General features: G+C 53.5%; 4 protein-coding genes across 4 annotated transcripts; 1 reads left to right on the top strand and 3 right to left on the bottom strand.

The window, feature by feature from the left end:
- Window positions 1-64: 64 nt before the first annotated feature.
- KRP23_14868 (UTP:RNA uridylyltransferase 1) lies at window positions 65-4,832 on the bottom strand (the record flags this gene model as incomplete). The annotated part of the gene is made up of 3 exons (XM_067885742.1): window positions 65-3,320; window positions 3,446-3,451; window positions 3,673-4,832. The coding sequence occupies 3 exons, from the start codon at window positions 4,830-4,832 to the stop codon at window positions 65-67; spliced, it is 4,422 nt and encodes a 1,473-aa protein (XP_067737024.1).
- A 914-nt stretch (window positions 4,833-5,746) lies between these two features.
- Window positions 5,747-6,823, bottom strand: KRP23_14867 (uncharacterized protein; the record flags this gene model as incomplete). Its single annotated transcript, XM_067885741.1, has 1 exon — window positions 5,747-6,823. The coding sequence occupies one exon, from the start codon at window positions 6,821-6,823 to the stop codon at window positions 5,747-5,749; it is 1,077 nt and encodes a 358-aa protein (XP_067737023.1).
- A 4,834-nt stretch (window positions 6,824-11,657) lies between these two features.
- On the top strand, window positions 11,658-12,665 carry KRP23_14866 (uncharacterized protein; the record flags this gene model as incomplete). Its single annotated transcript, XM_067885740.1, has 1 exon — window positions 11,658-12,665. The coding sequence occupies one exon, from the start codon at window positions 11,658-11,660 to the stop codon at window positions 12,663-12,665; it is 1,008 nt and encodes a 335-aa protein (XP_067737022.1).
- A 754-nt stretch (window positions 12,666-13,419) lies between these two features.
- KRP23_14865 (uncharacterized protein) lies at window positions 13,420-14,496 on the bottom strand (the record flags this gene model as incomplete). Its single annotated transcript, XM_067885739.1, has 1 exon — window positions 13,420-14,496. One exon carries the CDS (start codon window positions 14,494-14,496, stop codon window positions 13,420-13,422), a length of 1,077 nt encoding a protein of 358 aa, XP_067737021.1.
- Between the last annotated feature and the right edge of the window lie 8,843 nt (window positions 14,497-23,339).

The following is a 23,339-nucleotide window of genomic DNA, read 5'->3' as shown; positions in this document are numbered from 1 at the left end:
TTGCGCGAGTATGATTTTCAGTATTTTTTCTATTTGCATGTGAGGAACATAGTGGTCAGGTTTGTCAAAAGCCGTCGTGGGGCATGGGCATGGGCATGGGTATGGGCGACAGCGGATGCGGGGGTGGCGCTTGCAGGAACGGCACTTCCAGCACGTGGTCGTTCACGATTGACATGATACGATCCACTGACAGGTCGTCGACTTGCTCTGCCTGGCTGTCTTCCTCGGTCGACCTTCCCTGGTGCTGGATGGCGCCATCCATTAGCAGCACGTACGCGCGCACGAACTGCTGCCGGATGTACTTGTCACGCGAGCCCTTGAGCACGTGCGCCACGTCGTAGCCCACCTCAAACGGATCTTCAATGCTCAACCGTGTAGTGAAACGCCATTGGGATGTGTGACGCTTCTCGTCCTTGGTAACAGTACCGGCATCTGCACGACGGACACTCACAACGTCACGCGTGGCGTCGAACTGCAATCCATAGTAGCGAAGGAAGCCCAGCAGCAATTCACCAACCGACTGGGTGTTGCGTGCACCGAAGTCGCGCAGTGAGGCCAGCTTCTCGTTGGGCTCCCGAAACGCAAATGGATCGTAGAAGTACGTTTCAATGCCACTGTGGCCCTCGGAACCGTTGCTGGCAGACGGATCCAATTCCTCACTCGGGCCACGGCACAATATACTTGGCAGCTTTTCTCGAGGTTCATCCGGCCAGTTCGGGGGAAGGGTCTGCAGCACAGGCAACACAGGCGGGTCTTGGCGCTGGAGATAGTGGATAAGCAAGAGCAGGTAGCCGTATGATGAAAGCGTGCCCTCGGCAGCACAATTCATGCGCCGCTGCTTCACAAAACGTTTGATCACGTACGCTAACGTACGCACGCGCGAGTCAGCGCTAGCGTACGCCCGGAGCAAGGAAGTGTTACGCTGTGCCAACCGATTCTCCACGCACAAGTCGCACTCGATGCCAGACGCGCGGGATACGAACATCACGATCGGAATGCGCGCAGTAAGACGCGTCGTGTCGACAGAGGCAAAGAGATCCGGCCGCGACTCGAGCCGCGCAACCACTTCCAGCAATATGCGCTGCTTTTCTTCGACCGTTGGGGTGTTGACTTCTGGCAGCACGAGACACATGTCCATGTCGCTGTGCTCATTACCAAACTCATTGGCTGACGAACCAAACACATCCAGTTCACAGGTGAACGAGAGCTTAGAAATGACCTCCCCATGCAGCTGATCATAAATTGACTGCCGGGACGCACGGAATGATGTACGGTCCGGCATAAGCACCGCTGCCTCACGTTCCACCCACCGAGTCAAAGCACGCGTAACGAACGGTGACGAGTGCAGCATCTTGCCCTCTCCGTCAACACTTACATCGGATGCCGCAATGTCAATTGGCGCAAATCCGAAGTGCTCAAGCCAGAACGCACAGCGATCGGCGTCGTTGGCGAAGTAGAGCCCGCTCACTTGGCAAAAACGCTCACGTTGAATGCGAGCAATGTCAGCAAGCTGATCGTCTGCTACAAGCTCTCGCACGTACGTGTTCGCCTCGACGGCATTGAGCACGTTACGTAGCGTGCCGTGGAAAGTTTCCATAGGGTGAGGAATCGTTTCGGTGGCCGCGAATGACCGCGCGATGTCCTCTGCATGACGCTCCAGCAGATGAAGACACGCCTCCAGCAGATCACCCAGGAGGGCATGGCCGTGAAGGAAGACTGTTTCCACTTGGTCCACAAGCCGCATCAGTGCTAGTAGCGCGCTCAACACCAGACCGGCATCGCCGTCGATCACTCCCTGTTGGAATTTGTCATGCGTCGCGCGCAAAGTATCGATGAAGTGGCTGTACTCCAGGCAAACCTTCAGCCGGTTGCTGCGGGCGATGGTCACATTCGAGTAAGAGACCTTTCCATGATGGTGGCTGTCGTGATGATCGTCATTTGAGTAACGCTTTCCATTCGGCTGGTGGCTGTGGCCGCTCTTGTCTTCAAACACGCGGAACTCAAACTCACCAGGAGAACGCGGTGCGCGGAATGTGATACGCGTGTTCAAGAAGCGGTAGTTGCGGTGCAGCTTGTTCTCGAAAAGTACCTGCTTCACGAAGATGGGTTTGTCGTTCGTAGGCTGTCCAAGTCGGAAAAGCCCCACAAGCAGGACACGCCCAACCACGCACTCCTCCGCCAGCAGAGAAACCTGAACCTTGATGTTATCGTTGGGCTTCGTCACTTCAGGAGACACATGAATCGAGTTGCCCTGGCCGCCCGACATAGAGCTTGGAGCTGAGTTTTCGCGATGCAATTGAGGCGACTTCGCTGGTGAACGACGCGAGCGCGACGGGGTCGAGCTTCTCGAGTGGGGTCCCCGTGAGGGCGACATGGTAGGTGCGAGACCTCCGTGGCCCCCGTTGCTGTTTGGACTGGAAGCAGGAAAGCCTGGAAACCCTCCTAGCCGGGGAGACTGCATACTGCCTCCTGGGATATTCACACTCGGTGGGGGGTACAGCTCGCGACCACCAAAACCTGAGTTGTTCCCATTGTTGCCGTTATTGAGCAAACCCAACAAGTCGTTACCTGACTGGGCTAGCGGCTGACGCTGATGCTGCTGAAACATCAACCGGTCGTTTGTCGGGGGCTTGGGATGCTGGTACAGCGCAGCCATCTGTGCGTTCATTTGGTCTCGCAGCGAGGCCGACGAGGGCGACGGGGACGAGAGGCTAACGTCTCCCCACCCGCCACTCCCACCAAGCACCCCACGTTCGCCCAGCATTCCTCCACTCAAGTCCAGATTGAGCATGGCGTCCGACAGGTCGAACCCCCTTCTGCCCGAGATTGAAGGTCCTGTAGGTTCTGCAGCTGAAAGTCTTGGCCCTCTGAGTCCCTGACTGGAAGAGCCCAGGCCGAACTCGCCTCTGCTCTGTGCTCCGAGCTCCAGACCTCCTAGCGAGGCCAACGAACTCAGTCCGGAGCCCGACCCGGGGCCCATAGCGAAGTCCTGTTGCTGCTGAAGCTGCTGCTGCTGCTGCAAGTGGTAGAGCGCGCCGCCAGCCTCCGTCTGCTGCAGGAGACCAGGAGAAGATGGTGGCAATGGTGGGGGCTGCTGATTTAGACCCAATCCGAGGCCCCCAGAAGCCGGCGGAGGCGGCGGTGAGAGCCCCAGGCCGAAGCCTCCCAACTCCAGGCCGCCACTGAGCTGACCGCTGCCTCCGAGGAAGCTGTCGTGACCGAAGGCGCCGAGACTCTGGAAGGTCCCTGTGTCCGGTTCAAATCGTCCCCCATTGTGATTGGGTGAGCGAGGCGGCTGTGGCCACGCGGCCATTGGGACACTATTTATAGGACAGAGCGGTGGCGCATGTTAAAATGAGTTCTACAGCGCGGCAACACCATCAATTGAGCGCAGACCGGTATGCGTGAAGAGAGGAGAGAGAGAAAGCTAGATGAGGTCACGTACGGAGCGCTGAGATGCAGGGGAGAGCGAGAAAGCGACGGGAAAGACGGGGGCGACCAGCGGGCGAGGACACAAAACCCTGAGCGTTTGGATATGGCGCTCTTTAGGGGGGATGGAGTATGATACGCGAAATAAGGTGGACCACAGTTAACAATGTACGAATTCGTATGGAATACGAAAAGAAAGTAATCGACGACCACCGAAACGTCATGTTGAAGTGGCCTGCTTACAGCGAGGCTGCAAGTAGGAGGCTGGTGGTGAGAGCCATGCTGAGAGAGTAGAAGGCGAAGAGCCCGACCGCAGCGCTGTTCTGCTCGCTCGTCTTGACACCGGACGATGATGACGTCGTTGTGGCACTGGAAGCGCTTGAGGTGGCTGAGGTGGCACTTGGTGTGCTGGTAGATGTGCTGGAAGTGCTGGTCGTCATCGAGGAGCAGGCGCTGCTGAACACACAACCAGGTTGGCGAGACGGTGTACTGGCCTCGTTGCACGAGGCTGTGCCTGTGGACGTGTACTTGGAGGAAGCGTTCGGCAGCGAGATCTTGCTGGCGTCTTGGCCGTCGTAGCTACTGGCCGAAACCTCTTGAGCGGAGATGCAGATCGCACCCGAGTTCTCAGCGTCGAGGTCGAGATCGGCCACGGTGAGTGAGGACGTGAGCACCGTGAGGGAAGACTTGTCGTGCGCCTGGAACTGGACGTCCTCGCGGACCGAGATGCTGTCAGTGGTAAGTTGCAGCGTTGCGCTGTCCGAGAGCTCCAGCTTCAGATCCTGCAGGGTCATGGCTGCGCTTGAGACGTACACGACACTCGAGTCACTGGCCTTGATTTGCAGCTCCTTGTTGGAGTTACTGGCGATCAGCACACCGTCTTCAATGATTACTTCGGCCGACGACTCGATCTCGACGTCGTCCACGATGTCGCTCGTCACTAAGAAGATTTCTGTCAGCAAGTACCCTGACGAGCTTGAGCTGCTGGTGTCGTACTTCACTTCCAACTCTTCGTCGTCGTCATTGGAGCTGACTTTCACTGCCTCAACGAGACTCTGCGAGTCGCCTGACACATTCACGTAGCCGAGCACACCAGAGGGCATGCTGCTGACATAGCTGATGAAGACGCGGCCAGGGACTTGCAGCTTGATCGAATCGACTCTGTTATTGTCTCCATCGTCCGAGCTGTCATCGTCATCGTCGTCGTTGTCATCGCCATTGTTGTCCGTGTTGGTGCCGGAGAGTGTCCATTGCTTGATGAAGCCGACATGCTCCGTACTGGAGTCGACGGTCTCCGTTGAAGCAGAAGACACCGAGAAGGCCGAGTCAGCTTCGGTGCCCGTGAGGAACGAGACCAGCACAATGAGTAGGACTGGGAGAAGATTATGCACGTTGGAGACCATCGTTGGCGCGGTCGGAGCGCTTGCAAAGAGGAGAAGGGGTTTGGCCACTAGCTGGTGTTTTGAAGAATGAGGAGTGAGCAAAATCGCGCTGCTCGAATGTTTTCATGGGGTGGCAAAGGTTGTTTTCGCAGCAGCAGCCATTCGTGTCGATCTGAAACCCGCTAGACAGGAAACAGAGACCATCACACTGATTGCAATTTTCGCTAATTGATTCCCGGCCTCACTCAGCGCATCAAATCCCAGACAGCCTGTCAGCAGCCTGAGTGAATGCATCTTCTCGCATGAATCAACTACGCTTCATCCGGTCGTGTAGGTGTCGCACGACTAATACCGTACTTTGGGTTCACTTACCGGTACGGAGCTGCTTTGATTTACTGGACATGAAGAGTTTACTATTTCCGTAGTTTGGCGATGACTCAGCTACCTCACGGCAGGAGGCTGCTGGAATATTGCACAATATGTAGTCGGCCAACCCCCTTAGTCTGTACTATCGAGTCACTTGAAGATTCAATATCTTGCCGCAGTGCGAACTTCACTTCACTTACTCTGATGGTCGATCACGCGCCGAGGCCCTCGATCATCGAGCCGACGGTCTTGTAGACGGATCGTCTACGTCTAAGACGAATGATGCCGGTTCTCACGCATCATGATGCAGCTTTAGTAAAGGTAAAGCTGCTCTACCACTCACTGTGTAGCCAAAAACACACCACACGCCATAGATTTGCAACTTCCACCTCAAGCAGATCTTTTCATGACTGTCAGTCGCCTCTTCGGAGCGACAGTCTCGTGTCTGCCGCACTGAAAAGGAACGAGGCACGCATGAAATGGTTGGAATGTACTTGTGTGTGAACATTAAGAGCTGCGTTAAGCTATCATAGTCTACCGGTAGCTAAGCCGAAGGTCTAGTTCAACGCCTACAGCAACATTGCAATTACAGTAGGAACCATGCCGACCGCGAGCGCAGCGAGACGCGGGGTCGAAGATGCATTCGTATCGTCACTGGTGTCATCGTCGTTGGCTGTCGCCGGCGCAGAAGTCACCGTCGTCGTCGTCTGTGTGCCGCTACCGGCCACCCCCACCGTGTTGCCCGAGCTTGACGACGCAGCGCAAGCCGTCGACACACACGATGGCTCACGGGCAGGAGCGCTGGTCTCGTCGCAAGCGAACGATCCGGTGGAGTCGTACTTGCTGGCCGCGTTGGGCATGGAGATCCGGCTGGTAGAGTCCTCGCCATCATAGTTGGTGGCCGTGACCTGTTGCCCGCTGATGCAGATAGTGGCGGTGTTCTGCGCGTCCAATTGCAGCTGGGCCGCCTCGAGTGACGAACCCAGGAGTGAGATGGTCGCTGAGCCTTGCGCATCGAGCTGCGCCTCATCCGTGACCGCTACACTCTTGACGTTGAACTGGAGACTCGCGGAGCCCTCGGCGTCCAACTGCAACTGACGCACGCTCACGGCCGTACTGGCCGCCGACACGTACACGGCACTGGATCCGCTCGCCTCGACCTGCAGTTCGGCAGTGGTGCTACTCGACACCAACACTCCGTCCTCGACGACCACCTGGGCTGATCGCTGGCTCGTCACGTCCGTCACGACGCCGCTGGAAGCCAAGAAGATCTCGGTGAGCAGGTATCCGCTGAGTGCGGTTGACGTGCTGTTGCCGATACGCACGTACAAGTCTCGGTCATTATGGCTGGCATAATAGTTGTCATTCGTGCCGATAGCGTCGTGATTGCTTGCGGTAACGGCATCCACAACAGCCTGCGAGTCGCCCGACACGTTCACGTATCCGAGCACGCCGCTCGGCAGGCCGCTCATGTAGCTCACGTACACGCGGCCGGCGAGGTCAAGGTCGATGGAGTCGATAATGTCGGTGGTGGTGGCCGCATTGAGCGTCCACTGCTTGACGAAGCTCACGTGCTCGGTGGTGGAGGTGGTGGCTTTGGCCGTTGTGGAGGTAACGGTGAACTCGGCGGTGGCGCTAGCGGTCATGGAGGCTGCAGCGAGGAGAAGGGCATGGAGGTTCATGATGACGGAAGAAGGTGTTGTTGTTGGTGGTGGTGATGTAGCTGGGTCGCTGAAGACTTGCTGGGTCGCTGTCGTTTTTAAGAATGAAGATCTCTACGGCGCACAGATAACGTCGCGGATAGCGTCGTGGACGCGAGGAGTAAGCAGCCGTTAGGCACTGTCTACTGCAGGCGCAGCTGGAGTCACACACACAAGCAATTGTACGGATTGATTGAGTCGCCGAACCCCTGTCGGACTCTTTCTACTCAGTAGTGCGTGCCAAGTTGGCACTGCCAACCATTTGCTTTGTTGCGACAGTCACCGGTTCAAATTGGTTCGCTGCGGCATTCCCATGATGGTGCAGCCAAGCTTTCTTTGGTAGTGAGCAAGGATGAAAATCTTGCAACTGCGCTGTTCGAATGGCTCTCAGTGCTTACCGTTGCAGCACATGCCAACTGCTTGAAAGTTACTGCAAACAACCTTCTCAGCACATGTAGTGATAGCGCTGGGAGGGGAGCCAAACTACGAGGATTTATGCAGGAGAAGAACCCCAGAACCGGATGTAGGTAGTGGTGAGGTTGGTTCAAGTGCATTAGGACATAATGAGGAAGAGCTTCAGCCTGAAGCAATCAAGGAACACCATATGGACTACCAGTAGTAAGCTGCTCATTCGTGCGAATGCTTCAGGTGTGGCAGATATATCGGTGAGCGGATGCAACGTACATTCCGTAGATAACTGCAGAAAGCAAGGCCGCCGCAGCGGAAATACTGATAGACATCTTCGGACCACTACACACGATTTTCACCGGCATCTATGAATTCCTGTTGATAATGTATTCCAGGGGTTATCTGTAATTCGATGTATTTCGAGACTCACCCCAAATGTGTGAGTTCCCCGCAGCTCACGCATCGAGTCGGTGATCCCGATTTTAATAATACCAGCTGTTTGAAGGTCGCGATCGCGACATGTATGCTATGGACACATGCATTCGGTGTGCCCGTGTGAGCACCGAAGAGACCCGCTTTTACTACGCCGAAATATTGAATCAAGCACCCGTTGGACAGAGTCTAAGTGTCCAGGAACTGCATCGGCATGTACATTCGCGAATTGTGAACGTCGATCTGAAGATATTCTTTAACTTGAAATACCAGCTTGAAAGCGTGTCCACAATAGCAGCGGTCCACTCAGCAAATATTTCGATATCGTGGACTGTGACTCTTGTAGCGTGCCTCAGTCAACCGAAACATAGCTCAACCCAAACAACCGCACTAGACAGTCGTGTCGAGATCAACGCAACTTAGCAGTGACAAAGGGACCTTTCTACTTCGTATACATGGCGCTCTGCGCTCCTTAGAGCATCTCCAGCGGCAGGTCCCAAAGGTTAAGCGAAGACTCAGTCGAGTTGGCTACGATAAAATATTAATACCACTCAGGCAGTTCAGCTTTGGAGCAGCAACACCTCCAATATGCTGCACTAAACAGCAAACAACCAGCTTTTAAAAACTGTGTTCCCGAGTTCGCAACAGGCGAGACCTCGTCCGCGAGCCCTGACGAAAATAATTCTCGATAGTTAGCACCGCGACTCTGCGCGGGAGAGTTTTCTTGGCTACCATATTCACTGCGCAGGTGTCCCAACTGGTGGCCACCGCAGTGCAATATTAGTTGTGATCCTCGACGTATCTCTTCAAACGTGCTTCCGACTCTTAGGTCTAAGCCCCGCTTCACGTCACGTAAGGAGAGGCTCAACTATTTGACACTGGGACCTGGGTTTCTCCAGCCGTAGAACGTCGTTCGAGGCGGAGTTCCGCACCAAAAACCCGCGTCCTCTGTTTGCAGCAGCCTGTTCCACAGAGCCTGATATCGTTTCTTCGAATTCACGATTCAGATGGTGACATGGCTTTGCGTGCGGCAAATGACAGAATCCGTGGTGATTTCAAATTAAATGCAGAAAGCATGATGATAGGCGTGGTTGATTTGCAGGCCTCATTAAATGAGGGAATTGGAGCCGAATTCCCGCATCTTACCCTATTTTAAAACCTCGAAATGGCATTCCCCAATCTCTATACTTTGCATTCTTATCCGTTCGCTTTTGCTTACCGCACACTATCCAAACGTCGATAACCACTCACACAGCCGCACTTGTGTCGTCGCCAAGATGGCCGCTTGTTTACAGACGCCATTTTAGCCAGGGCACGACACCTTGTACCGTCTAGAGGTCACCGAGCGAAATACAGAAACTTTTGCAGTCACTTGGAAGCTGGTCGGTTCTACATCAAGTTTGGTTGGGAAGTCAAGGCGGATGAGAAGCAAAAGAGAACCAATAAAGTCCACTATTTCGTTTTCCCGTTTCGTGTGGACAATTACAAGCGACACATCACAACCGTGCATTCCCAGCTTTGGCAGGAATACAGTAAAGCGTCACCAGAAATCACACGCATTGAAGAACATTCGGAGGATGTTCAGGTTTCCTGGCGGACGACAGGAGTTTCGAAACGAACAATGTGCTGTGCTAAGGCCAGAACGCGAGGGCGGCAGCGGCACTACGGATAGAGCAGCAAGCGTAGCCCACAGCTTGGTTCATTCTTCATTTGTTTTCAGATTTTAATCTAACCGCCTCATCGCGCGTGTGCCATTCGTTCTCACATTTCTTAATTAGTTTCTCGAACTTTGCGTTCCGAAGTCTGCACAAAGTTTCATGACCTCCACCCGAATAGAGAGCATGCTCCAATGTTTACAGGCGGATACCACAGCAGAAAATACCCGCAGTCTCGAACGCCTTTGCCCTTTTCAGATCACTGGTAACGAGCAAGCTGTCGTACTTCATGTATCTATTACCGAGGTAAGCTTATAAATACACCAATAGCCAATACAGCACTTGAGCTACGCCTGGACACGCAACCACCATTACGGTAAGTTCGTCTGCTGGCATTATGGATTTGTTCACCATGCCTTCTGACACAAAAATCGTCAGTTGGCACATAAAAATCTGATCACCACGGATTCTGTCATTTTGTCCTTTTGCGTGTACCTATTTCGCTCCAATTGGTGCCCAATTTTGCCATCACACACCAAGCACGGAGTATGCAGGTGGTACTGTAAGCTTCGGTGGATATGGCCATACATGTACCCCATGGCCAATTGAGCAATATAATTTTCGTCGAATGGTTGCGCAAAGTGTTCTTTGCTCAAATACTATTCACCGTACAGTACATATATGTCCACCTGGTGCAAGTGAAGATTAAAGCAGATTAACTCATTGACGAACGTGCGCAATCATTTCTGTTCTGGCAGAACTTCTGCACTTCTGCGCCTTGATTACAACAACACAACTAGGCGCACGTGATACTATCCCCGATTGGGTGTTGCAGTAGCCTCCCTAATGTACCCGTCCCGTACGTTTTATAAACTGATCTATACGTGTCCGGATAATTTAGCATTGTTCTGGGCACCAAACAGAGATTAAAAAAAGCACCAAACAGAGATTAAAAAAGCACCAAACAAGTACGCTTTATGAATCCGTGAGACACACTAAAAATTGTTGCAGTGTTCCCCCTCCAATCTCCATTTTGGTGCAGCAATTTGTGGAGTCCAATCTCTAAAGTCATGACTATTAAAATACATGTACCTGCAGGGATTCTGTTGCTCAGCCTAAACCCAAATACCAGCCTTAGCCCTATTGGGACAGGCTGGATGTGGCTATGCTTGGTCCTGGGTTTACGTACGCGTGCTCCGCACACAGCTCATAAATCGCAGGCAGGTTTGCCGCCTTTATCCTGTTCCATAATAAAACGCACGACGGACGAATCGTTTAAAAGGGTTAAGGTGTTGTAGCGTGGGTAGAAAAAATTACGCCCACCTTTATTAAATCCAACATTTGAACTAGGACTTCCTCATCAATACTTGGTGTAACCTCCGCTACGTCGTCGAACAGCCTCTAACCTTATAGGCATTGATAGTACGCATCTTTTAACGACGTCATCGTCGATATTGGTCTAGATATGCAGCAGCTTCATTTTCAGGTCCTCGATCGTTGCTGGACGGCGGTTCAGCTTCTTCATGATGAACCACAAGTTCTCGATCGGATTGAGGTCCGGGCTCTGGGGTGGGTGCCCAACGAGATCAGCGTTAGTTCGCGCAGGCACTTAGCTGTCAGGTTAGCTCAATGTACTGGCGCATTGATGCCTTCGTGTGCGCCGAACGAGCAAGAATGAAAGGCTAATATTGAGGCTTCGTTAATTGATAGAAATGCTGATTGTTAAACTGTTTTTGATTGGCGGAATCTAACAAGATTCCACCAATCGCTTGAAAGCGAACCCTCAGGGGAAAACTTGACGCCAGACCACCGCGTGAAGCGAAGTCGTGAACATTTGCATGTTGAAGTCGTATATACAGAAAACTGGTGTGGGCATAAACTTTTTCTACCCGCTGTACATACAGCTTTTGCTGTCCGAACAACCCCAAAAGCTACAACTGGAATCCATTCTATGTCATGCTTATCCATCGATTTATCAAACGTAGCGCGCGATTCGTAGGTTCGACCGGCTGTGCAGCAGCACATCGCGTGAAAGCTGCAACAAACGGCACAGCGCTCCGATTTCATACAGAGGAAGGCAACGGCAAAGCATGGCTTCCTCTCCTCAACACAGCGCAAGATTGCAAGCTTCTTCCAACAGTGGGCTACTCTATAATATAGCGACACACGGTTTACGCGTGACCCAGAGTCTTGGAATTCCAACACTCGCGACGCTGTTCACTAGAGCTCATTCTCGAATTCGTCGTCTACCGGTAACCCTCTGACTTCCTCGCCCCTCCGCCGCCATGAAAGTCAGCAGCTTCCACGCTCTCCTCGTCGCCGCTACCTCCTTGATTGCCCATGCCTCAGCAGACTTCACCGTTACCCCCGAAGCAATCATCAGGGCCTCCACCTCGAAGCACGTCAAGTTTGTCAAGCAGTGGACGCTTTCCGCCGGCACGACAACGAACACGATCGACTCTATTGACCTGAGTCTCGCTGGCAACGCATACGTAAGTTACGTCAGCGGTCTGCCGAACGACATCCTCGGTTACGTGAATGTGTCGGGCGATTCGCGTGCGGTCGTCAACGCCGTCACTGTAAGCAAGGACGTTGTTAGCGACCTTGACCTCGATCTGTTTGATGACGACAACAATGTGGGCGGAGAACTCAACGTCTGGGTCAACAACAAGGCGGCTAGTGGTTACCTGCTTACTGAAATCTTCCTTGCTGACACTGAAGCCGTGACGGACGTGAAGAGCCAGTACTCGGCCCAGGTGGTCATTGAGGACGGTGTGTTGGTGACGGAAGACAAGAAGGTGGAGTTGCAGATCGAGGCGACTGGGTCGAGCGCTGTCTACGTCTCAGCCCCGGACACCACTGTGAAGGTTCAAAAGCTTAGCCTGGAGACGACCGGTACGGCGAGCATTGAATACAGCGTGGACAGCGTGTCTGCTACCTCTGCCCTGCAGATCGACGCGGAAGGCGCGTCTAGTGTCACAGTGCTGTCGTCCACACTCTCGACTTCTAAGCTGGAACTGGGAGCAGTCAGCTCGGGCTCAATCTGCATCGCTGCGGATCAGGTGAAGGCGAGGTGGCGCGATATCCAGGGCAAGAGCAAGATCTCCATGCCCAACGCGGTAAAGAAGCACGGCACCACCGGCACATTCACCTGCGAGGAGTCCACGCTTCCCGAGCGCAAGGCAGCCCAAATCGAGGCTGCCCCCACTGGAATGGGAAGCTCCCTCTTCGATGACGATGATTCTCTGGACAGCGACAATGACAGCGACCTGGACGATTTCACTGAGAATTAACTGTTCCCTCGAGGAGGCAAACAACTTTTGATGCGTTCGTTGGAACGCGGCAGATTTGACTGTTCTTTTCCTTGCATCACTTACTTTTACTCCCTGAGCAACACTGAAAACTTTAGAAAACTCTGTAGCTTAGCATCGATACAACTCAACCGAGCTTTTCCGATGGAAACAACCTCACGGATTGGGGCTGCCCAATACACGTATCGCTTTGGTTCACCCCGACTCTACTTTTGCTCCAACTTTGGTCATGGAGTTCATTATGTGTACAGTGCACGATTTACCATCGAATCAACTCCCCAATGGCAATGGGTTCTGTGCCTGGATTTGACGGCCCGAATTTGCGTGAGGTGGCTGGATGTGCTCGCCTCAGTCGGAATGCGTTGACATAATAATAAGTACATGTACAGCGTTATACATGAAATGCAAACAGCGAAGTCAAAGCGGGAAGGAATTTATTTGCCGTAAGCTTATGACGGGCCAGGCGCTGAGGATCACTCCGGTCTGTACGATTGAGCATACCAAGAGTGAATTTAGTTTGCGGTCTCGCCGCTTGACGATCGTTACATGACAGCCCTGAGTTGAAGAATCTTACAGAAGAACCATTCTCAGTCATTACCGAAGGTTGCTTGGTTGGAAATTGATTGAGTTAGCAAAGCTATCATAGTCTAGCCTACGCTCTCTGTCTCAGCCAAATACAGAGATTTACCACCTCCGCAGCAAGGCTGAAGAAGAAATACAGCCATACATGCGACGCCTAAAGCAAGACCGCAATGGCAGCAGCAATCACACCGACCGCGAGCGCAGCGAGACGCGGGGTCGAAGATGCATTCGTATCGTCACTGGTGTCATCGTCGTTGGCTGTCGCCGGCGCAGAAGTCACCGTCGTCGTCGTCTGTGTGCCGCTACCGGCCACCCCCACCGTGTTGCCCGAGCTCGACGACGCAGCGCAAGCCGTCGACACACACGATGGCTCACGGGCAGGAGCGCTGGTCTCGTCGCAAGCGAACGATCCGGTGGAGTCGTATTTGCTGGCCGCGTTGGGCATGGAGATCCGGCTGGTAGAGTCCTCGCCATCATAGTTGGTGGCCGTGACCTGTTGCGCGCTGATGCAGATAGTGGCGGTGTTCTGCGCGTCCAATTGCAGCTGAGCCGCCTCGAGTGACGAACCCAGGAGTGAGATGGTCGCTGAGCCCTGCGCATCGAGCTGCGCCTCATCCGTGACCGCTACACTCTTGACGTTGAACTGGAGACTCGCGGAGCCCTCGGCGTCCAACTGCAACTGACGCACGCTCACAGCCGTACTGGCCGCCGACACGTACACGGCACTGGATCCGCTCGCCTCGACCTGCAGTTCGGCAGTGGTGCTGCTCGACACCAACACTCCGTCCTCGACGACCACCTGGGCTGATCGTTGGCTCTTCACGTCCGTCACGACGCCGCTGGAAGCCAAGAAGATCTCGGTGAGCAGGTATCCGCTGAGTGTGGTGGACGTGCTGTTGCCGATACGCACGTTCAGCTCGCCATCATTGTCATTGGCATCGTCATTATCATCCGTGTCGTTAGCGTCATCGTTGCTCACGGCAACGGCATTCACAACAGCCTGCGAGTCGCCCGACACGTTCACGTATCCGAGCACGCCGCTCGGCAGGCCGCTCACATAGCTCACGTACACGCGGCCGGCGAGGTCAAGGTCAATGGAGTCGATAGTGTCGGTGGTGGTGGCCGCATTGAGCGTCCACTGCTTGACGAAGCTCACGTGCTCGGTGGTGGAGGTGGTGGCTTCGGCCGTTCCGGAGGTAACGGTGAACTCGGCGGTGGCGCTAGCGGTCATGGAGGCTGCAGCGAGGAGAAGGGCATGGAGGTTCATGATGACGGAAGAAGGTGTTGGTGGTGGTGGTGATGTAGCTGGGTCGCTGAAGGCTTGCTGGGTCGCTGTCGTTTTTGAGAATGAGGATCCCTACGGCGCACAGATAACGTCGCGGATAGCGTCGCGGACGCGAGGAGTAAACAGCCGTCGGACACTGTCTACTGCAGGCGCAGCTGGAGCCACACACACAAGCAATTGTACGGATTAATTGAGTCAACGATTGAGGCTCTCCTGCCTGCCTGGTGGGCTTGTCTGGGCGTGGGTCGCGGCGTCGCCGAGCACAAAAGAACCCTCGCCGGACCCTTCTCTGCTTGTCTAGCATGCTTTGCTGCGACACCACCGGCGCAAATAGGTTCGCTGCTCGCTGCAGCGTTTCCATGATAATGCAGCTGGTTTTCTTTGGTGGCGCCCGCAGCGTTGCGATGTGAGCGAGCGGATGGAAAGCCAGTGGCTTCAGCGGTGGCCAAGCCGAATAGGAGTGTGAACTTGCTGTTAGAGCAATGACACATAGCCAGACAACTTTTTAATCCCGATTAATTGCCGAATGGGTACGGTACACAATTGTTTTAATTCTGACTAATTGCCGAATGGGTACGGTACACATTGACGGTGCAAGTTGCATGCTTTTGATCCGGTGATTCCGGCTCGCTTCCTGGAAAATGGACATGAATGTTCGTTGGACTCCTATTCTTTGATTTGGGATCAGTGAGATAAAGACCTCCCCCCCCAGGAACACCATGGTGTAGGTAGATGATACGAGCCGCATTGGTGTCTCGGTCGCACACGTAGCCGCAGAACGGGACCAGAAGACTTTCTCCCTTGCGATTGGTCCCCCCGCAGAGCGAGCATGCCTTGCTAGTGAACGGCTCCGTGCACACAATCAGTCGGCCACCGGTCCTGGCCATCTTCTGCTCCAGCATCTTCCTGAACGTGTACGGCGACCAAGTCAACCTCACCCGAGCTGTCTTCTTGGTGATGCAGCGAGGACAGCCATCGGAGCGATTGCGACGTCGTACCATCTCCAACACGCGGTATACGGGCAGCAGTACCTGAGGGATAACGACTAGGTGACCTTATGGTGCAATTTCACCGCGCTTTCGTACGACATATCTTGTCTTTTGAGAGCTGCCGTCTGACAGAGTGTCTTACGTTTTGCCATCAATGGGTATTATCATCGAGATTTACACTAGGTTTTAGTATGTGTCCTATTTTCTAGTCAACAAATTTTTTGATGTGCATTTCGTACGACAACTCGTCGTAGCGATAGACTGGGCTATATCATTGGCTAGAATTGCTCAGAGCACCTCACATAGTCTCCAGTTCCCAGCCCTCCGCCCTCAGCATTTCCCCATACCCCATCCCGTTCTGCGCGATCGTCCTCCCCCGAAGACCCCACCATTATTGCGAGAAGCAATGGTGCTACTCCGATCTCCTCAACGCCACCCACCGAGTCTCTCAACGCGGTGAGCGTTCGCCGCGCATGTACAACCTCCAGGACTCAAACGGCTTACCGCAGCTATCGCCGCGGAATTTCTGCATGGATCCATGCGGTTAAGACGGACTCTGCGAGGTACTTTGACTCTAACGGTGAAATTGACGTCAATGTATTTACGCCGAAAGATTTTGGGGCCTTTTTGCTAGCTAAGATGAACGGCACTGAAAAAGCTCTCAAGGTTACAACCCTCAGCGGCTATCGAAGTGTTATTAAAGACACCTTCCGGCAGAAGAAATTGCCACTCTCTGTCGCCTACATTGATAACATGAAAACATTTTTCGCCGATCTGAAGCGTATCGAGGCTGAGTGCAACTAGGGAGGAGCAGGCACAGGTGATCTATCTACGAGGAGGAAGCGGCAAACCTATTCAGAGTGGCGAATTATGATGCAGCACATTTCTGCAGCAATTGAACGCGAGACTGGAGCGCAACCACCCGCCTCTATGACTAAACAGCAGGCAGCGATGCTGCGTATTACTGGGATGAACGGTCTGCCGATTAGCTCTTCTCGTCGCTCTCGTCGGATAACACAACTCAAGATCACCACAATGCTTCGTCTAGTTATGGAGGCAGGACACGAACAGAGCAACAATATAGCATCTAGACAGAGGAAGAGAGGACGCCAAGCATAAATGCACTTACTTGAGCACTCTGTTTCAGTTTTGGCGCACTTGCCGGACACTTTTGACCAATGATATCGCTTAATTAGCACTGTCGTACGAATGCTCGACACAAGTGATTACTACATGTATAACGGGTTTTGTAGGGCCGGGATGTTTTGCAGCGAAGATACTTTTGGAGCCACGTGCTTTACGTGAGGTTACAAATGACAGTAAAGGGCAACCGCAAATTTCATAATATAACTAACAACATTCAACGAAAAGCGAGTGTAAAAGCGATTCATCAAATCGACCCCCAGGTTGGAGAAATTCGATTCAGTTCAGGATACGCTTACATCTGCCGCTGTAGTTCCAATAACGTTTCTTTCGAGCCTCAGCAACACTTTTCCAAGAACTTACTCAGGTACTGGGGAAATCAGCGTCACGGTGATAGCGGCTCAGTAGATAGCGAACTTTGGACCAGACATCAGTCGCACGGAGCCACATCTTGACGGAAGTGTCGGTAGCTAGATGCTTGCTGGATCGAGTGGATTCATCAGAAACCTAATTGAGAACTTGGACATGGTGGGGTCAGAGATGCAAGTATTATCCATCGTCGCTGGTGTCCTTGCAGCTACAGACGCTGACTGGGATTTTGCGTGGGACTTGCAAAGATCGCGGATCTGTCGGAACTTCCGGCAGTCGAAAGCGCTGCAGCGTCGACCCCCTCCATGAACGAGGCACAACCCTCGATACTGCGATAGCTTTCCGCAACCGTCGATGGTGCAACAACGATCTCCTCCGTGTGCGACGCACAGACCTCGACTCTGCGCGAGCTTTTGACAGCTTGACGAACGACAGCGTATGCCTCCTCCATGGGCCGTGCAAAGGCGACGACTCTGCGCCTTCTTCTCGCACTCTGGTACACTGCAACGGCAACGGGGTTGTTTTCGACGGATATTGGACGCGGGCATGTTTGGTGCTTTAGTCGAGGGTCGTGTGTTGTTCAGCAGGCAACTGTCGGAATGGAAGTCGATGGAATGAGCAAAGAGATAATGCCATCTCTGATGGCAAACAGCATCATAATTGCAATCACTGATGACATTCCTTTGATGACGATTCGATAATACATGTTGCAATTTGCTAATGGCAAAACCAAGTGCATTCGTGAATTTGCTAACGCAGTGGTAGTCTCTCGGAGCTCAAGACTTCACCGGCACTCGCCCATGGACTCGCTGAGCATTCACTCGTTCGAGAGAATAACGGGGACAGCGGCATTCGCTGCCGTGTGTAAACCTCCCACTGGTGCGTCACCGCAAAACGCAAGGGATTTGCGTACGATTCCAGTACGCGATGAACGGGCGGCTTCGCGATGAGGTCGAAATCGAGCGGAGCAAAACTGATTGCGGTCGTTGACGTAGGTGAGTCTGTGGTACCGTTTGGTGATACCGTCGATGGCTCATTGCTTGGTGGTTCACGTGTCGGTTCAACTAAGCTCGCCGCGTTGCTGGAGAACTTTGACACACTGCATTCTTGGTCTTGCGACTTCGCTGTCATTCTCACCTTGGCGTGCGCCTTGCAAAGATCTTTAATCTGCCTGAACTTCTGGCAGTTCGGCACGCTGCAACAGCGACCACCCCCGTGAGCGAGGCATAACCCGCGATACTGCGAAAACTTCTCGCATCCTCCCACGGAGCACCGACGACCACCTCCATGCTTCACGCACAGACCTCGACTCTGCGCGAGCTTTTGACAGTTTTCCGAGCGACAGCGTATGCCTCCTCCATGGGCCGTGCAAAGGCGACGACTCTGCGCCTTCTTCTCGCACTCAGGTACACTGCAACGGGATTGTTTTCGACGGGTACTGGACGCAGGCATGTTTGGTGCTTTAGTCGAGGGTCGTGTGTTGTTCAGCAGGCAATTGTCGGAATGGAATGAGCAACTCGTTTCCGGTAGGGTGGGCCATATCCGAATCGAGAAAACAACTCTCAAGATCTGTTTGGTCTATAGGTATAAGCCTATAGCGGTGCCGAAAACGTAATGCTGGGTGGAATTGTCCTTTTCAGCTTTTCGCGTTTCAAACTGAAGCAAATATCATAATACCATAATCGATTCATACGATCATTTTGGTTGTTGGTAGCAGAACATTTTGAGAACATCAAATACACCTCGTCCAGTACACGGTGTTCATTCGTTGTGTAGCATTCGATGCGTTATATGATACATTTCTGTTTGTTAAAACCCTTTTTGGACATTTAAACATGGTCAAAAGTGCTTAGTCATTTATTAGAATTCGAATCAAACCGACCAATTCGCAGCGTCATCATTGTAATCACTGATGGCGTGAAACGTGCGGCAAATCAAGTACATTCGCATTTTAAACTATTGGTATATCCCTGGGATTAGAAGGTGGTGAAAGGCTTTCACTGAAAGCAAGCTTGATGGCAAGTCTAAACAACCCCTGTGGTTTAAGATCTGTGTGCGCAAACCGCGGGCTTAAACCTAGGGTCACATCTCGCTTGGTTTAGGCTTTTCAGGCGGTGGGTTGTAGATTTCCTCTCGACATCTCCGATGTTCGTGTTTTAGCAGACAATTGCCTTTTAGGTTTGGTTTTAATGAGGTCCTCTATTTGTGTTCAACTAGAAACGATAGAGCCCTGAAAGTCGCTGGGGGCGTCGAAGCCCAATATCTCTGTGAGACTTTAACCCAATGTTGATGTATCGAGGTCGTGGAGAACGGCAGATGCACTTTACGGAAGCAGGAGGGTCACCGAGATCTCCCGCCACGGTGGATCGCGATAATCGTGCAACACGAAGGCTCCACCAAGGCCTCCGCGTTTTGGTGGGCAGACTTGAACACTTGAGGGTCACCACGTCCTCAGTGGTTTGGTGCTGGATCAGAATCGCGCCGGGGCACCAGGTCCGTTTACGGGCCCCAGGTCAAAGTAGGCTACTAAACTGGCAGCAGTAATATTTCGATGCCCAGCACTGCGGATCGTTTTGACGTCTCAAAATTCCATCAATCTATAGTTCAAAACTCATAAATTCATCCTGTGCCTCCTCTTTCCGGTGGCGCATGCAGTTCCTCAAGCCGATTATTGCTCGTCAAGATATCGACAAATTTGTGCAGAAGACGACCGAGGATACTAAACTGACCATTTCCCTTACCACGATTATTGTAGCGGGGCTACACATTCGGTTCACCTCCTACCTTAGTGCAACATGCACTAAGGCATACATTCAGGTGACCACCACAGGGTGGTCCACATTCATAGCAAAAGGCATATGACTGGTAGAAAGTAACACCTTTCTACCAATGAGAGTCATTCAATAGATAGGGGTTCTGCCAGCCATCCAATGGCAGAACCTCTCATTAGAAATATCAGTTTTAGGAGGAAACCCCATTTACAATCAATACAGTTCTCATTTACCACCAAAGCTTTCGTTTGGTTCATTTATCTAGGTTTAAGTATACTTGTGGATACAAGTATACTGAACTTAAGTAAATTACTCCTACGCTTCCTCCTACACGTGCGCACACGTGTAAGCTTAAGTAGTGGGTCTAAGCAGACCCATTACACCTGGTAGCACTTTGTAGTCCGTCCAACGACCGACTAACACGTTCGTATGGAATACGAACGCGGGGCTGAGAACCTGCCCTCGGACAGTAACATGTCCGTGGGTAGCCCAAATACGTCTGCAACGCATGTTGCGCGTGCAGACTGCCCCCACCTGTCGGAACCAGAGTGGGAGGCCCTCCAACGACTGTCAACAGTCATTGGGGAAGCGGCGGTAGCAACGATGTTGCGAACGCTATCACCGACGGAGCAACACGGTGTTGCTCTGGGTTTCATCGTGAAGGAACAGCGTGAAACCGCTGCTCGAACTTCGGTGTCGCCATCGACCACACCGCGCGTGGAGTCATTGAAACTCCACGTAAGCAGCTACGTTGGAAGAGAGGGGGAGCCTCTCCTCCGTTGGCTTGTCGAGGTCGACACTGCCATTACGGCTCGACGTATCGTCGACCCGTTGTCGAAGGTTGCGTTCGCCATGTCATGTCTTGGCGGACGAGCGAGGAGTTGGGCGTACGGACGCCGACTCACAGATCCTACGTGCTTTAGCACGTACGAAGAGTTCAAGGAGGAGCTCAAACTAGCGTTTGAGCCCCCGCAAAACGAGTTCCGATCGAGGGCGGAGTTCCTCGATCTGCAACAGGGCAAGCATGACGTACATGCTTACGCCCAAAGGGCACGGTACTTGGTCTCGAACATCGTGACCAACCCGATTGACGAGGCGACAAAGGTCGTCACGTTCATGAAGGGCCTTAGAGATGGGCCTGTGAAGACCTATCTCTTCCGAGAGTATCCAAATACTCTCGAGGCTGCAATTGCGCTTGCAATGCAAGAAGAGTTTAGCCTGCGGCAGGCTAAACTGCATGTGAACGCCCCACGGCTGATGCCACGACCGGTGGCAAGGCCGTCGGGAGGTCCCGAACCAATGGACCTCTCGAGTGCGACCGCTGCTGGTTCCCAGCAGCGTCGTGGATCAACGAATGTGCGTTGTTTCCGCTGCGGAAACATCGGTCACTACGCCCGCGAGTGCACAGCACCTGTGCACGCGGCGAGAAGCCGTCGTGGCGATACCGGGTATCGCCACGGGCAATCAAAAAACTAAAGGGACCAGCAGGCGCGGGGCGCCCTGCTGGTGATGCGATCGAGCGTGTCGACATCGGACACGCTGCAATGAAGATCGCTGCCCCCAGTGAGAGTCAATCTCACTGCAAGAAGCAAGATGACAAGCCGAACCTTGTCATCCTGAAGGTAAGCTCGAAGAGAGAGAAGTCTCTTCGTGCTCTAGTGGACTGTGGTGCGTCAAACAACTTTGTTCGACTGCAGAGCCTTCCAAGGCTTGACTTCGAGGAGGTAGAAACACCTCGAAGTCTATTGGAAGTGAGGCTAGCAACGGGTGTCGTTGTTAGAACCGAGAAGCGTATCGTACGCGTACGCTTCTCTTACCAAGAGAAGGAGTTCGTCGACGAGCTTATCGTCCTCGAACTGGACGATAAGTTCGATATGGTGTTGGGCATGCCGTGGCTTGCACGGCATGATCCGGTGATCGACTGGATGAAGCGCACGATCGTGCGCTTCGGGAGCAGCAGCAGCGCGACAGAGAGCGATGGCCCTGTCGGCGCAGCACATGCACCGCGTGGTGCATGTGGCCCTCCACTAGAGACAGCGCGGAATGCGGCTGTCCCCGGTCACCCCAAGCGAACGCCAACGACTGCGAGAGTCGTTGGGAGAAGATGTGAACCGAATCAGCAGGGCCTGGTTCAATCCGATTCGAGAGGGTCTCGAAGCGTTCGGGGCGACGCGGTAGTGTCGACAGGTAATGTCGACACACAATTGGTCGAAAGACACTCCGCCGTTAGGCGTAGAGGTAAAGAAGACGCGTCGGCTCTGGGAGCCGACGCTGCAAGCAGTGCGGACGGTTGCAAACGTCCCGCACCGGAAATGCTTGCGAGCTCGCGTGCAGCCGGGCTGCACGACGAAGCGGTGCGCGATCAAGCCGGGCTTGAACGCGTGCGCCCGCGGGTAGAACCCGCCGGCGAATACAAGGAACAACTGTCCACGGCCGGGCCTGGACAAGAAGAAACTCGCGAAGCCGGGCTCCGCACGAGAAGTGAACGGCGCAAGCGAGAAAAGCTGCGCAAGTCTCGGTCAGGGACCGAGACGCTACAAGCAGTGTCTGCCGGGCAGACACAGGAGTTGGAGACGACCGTCGAGACATTGAGTGTCTTGACGCGTACGAGTATTGGTCTCCAATACAAGAAGATGAGGCTGGATAATCCTCCGACGTTAGCGTCGGAGTTGATGTCGCTCCCAGTCACAAGCTGGAAGCGTTTCGCTCGCGAACTGCACGATGGACGCATCGAGCAGATCTGCATCCTCTCGGACGTCGAGAGGATGACGTGTGAAGCAGAAGAGCTGAATCAGCTCATCTCTGAGGGCGCGGACGCCCTCAGCGCGAAGTCGAAGAAGGAACGCTTCGACGAGCAAGGCTGGGACTCGCTCAAGGCGAGCCCCTTTTACAAGGTCTTGCGTGAGTACAAGGATGTACTCCCGGACGACATTCCTGCGGAGTTACCGCAGGATAAGGGTGTTCAGCACGAGATTGATCTCGTGCCGGGAACGAAGTACTGCGTCACGCGACAGTGGCCACTGCCGCGTGAGCAAGTCAAGGCAATCGACGACTTCTTTGAAAGTCGTCGCAATGCAGGACAAGTGCGGGAATCGAAGTCCCCGCACAGCGCGCCTACGTTCTGTGTGAAGAAACCACAGGGCGGGTGGCGCATCGTTCATGCGTACAACAAGCTGAACGATGCGACGGTACCGGCACAGACGCCGATACCTCGAAAAGATGTGATCATCGATTCGATGACCTCGAGTACTATCTTCAGTACTCTGGATCTGAGAGACGGGTTCTATCAGATCCTCATGCGTGAGAGTGATATCCCTCTCACGGCGGTAAGCACTCCGAGCGGCATGCTCTGGGAGTGGCTCGTGATGCCGCAGGGGCTGAAGAACGCCCCAGCGACGTTCAACAGGTGCGTCACGCACTTGTTGCGCTCGGTGCGCGACTTCGCACCGAGCTATTTCGATGACGTGTTCATTCACAGCCGGGCTGTGAATGGGAGATCGGATGTGGAGATGCATAC

This window comes from Phytophthora ramorum (genome assembly GCF_020800215.1).
Source record: "Phytophthora ramorum isolate Pr-102 chromosome Unknown Phyram_PR-102_s0023, whole genome shotgun sequence".
Taxonomy (NCBI): domain Eukaryota; phylum Oomycota; class Peronosporomycetes; order Peronosporales; family Peronosporaceae; genus Phytophthora; species Phytophthora ramorum.
The sequence above is the reverse complement of the archived record's forward strand: the minus strand, read 5'-3'. Positions and strand labels throughout refer to the sequence as shown.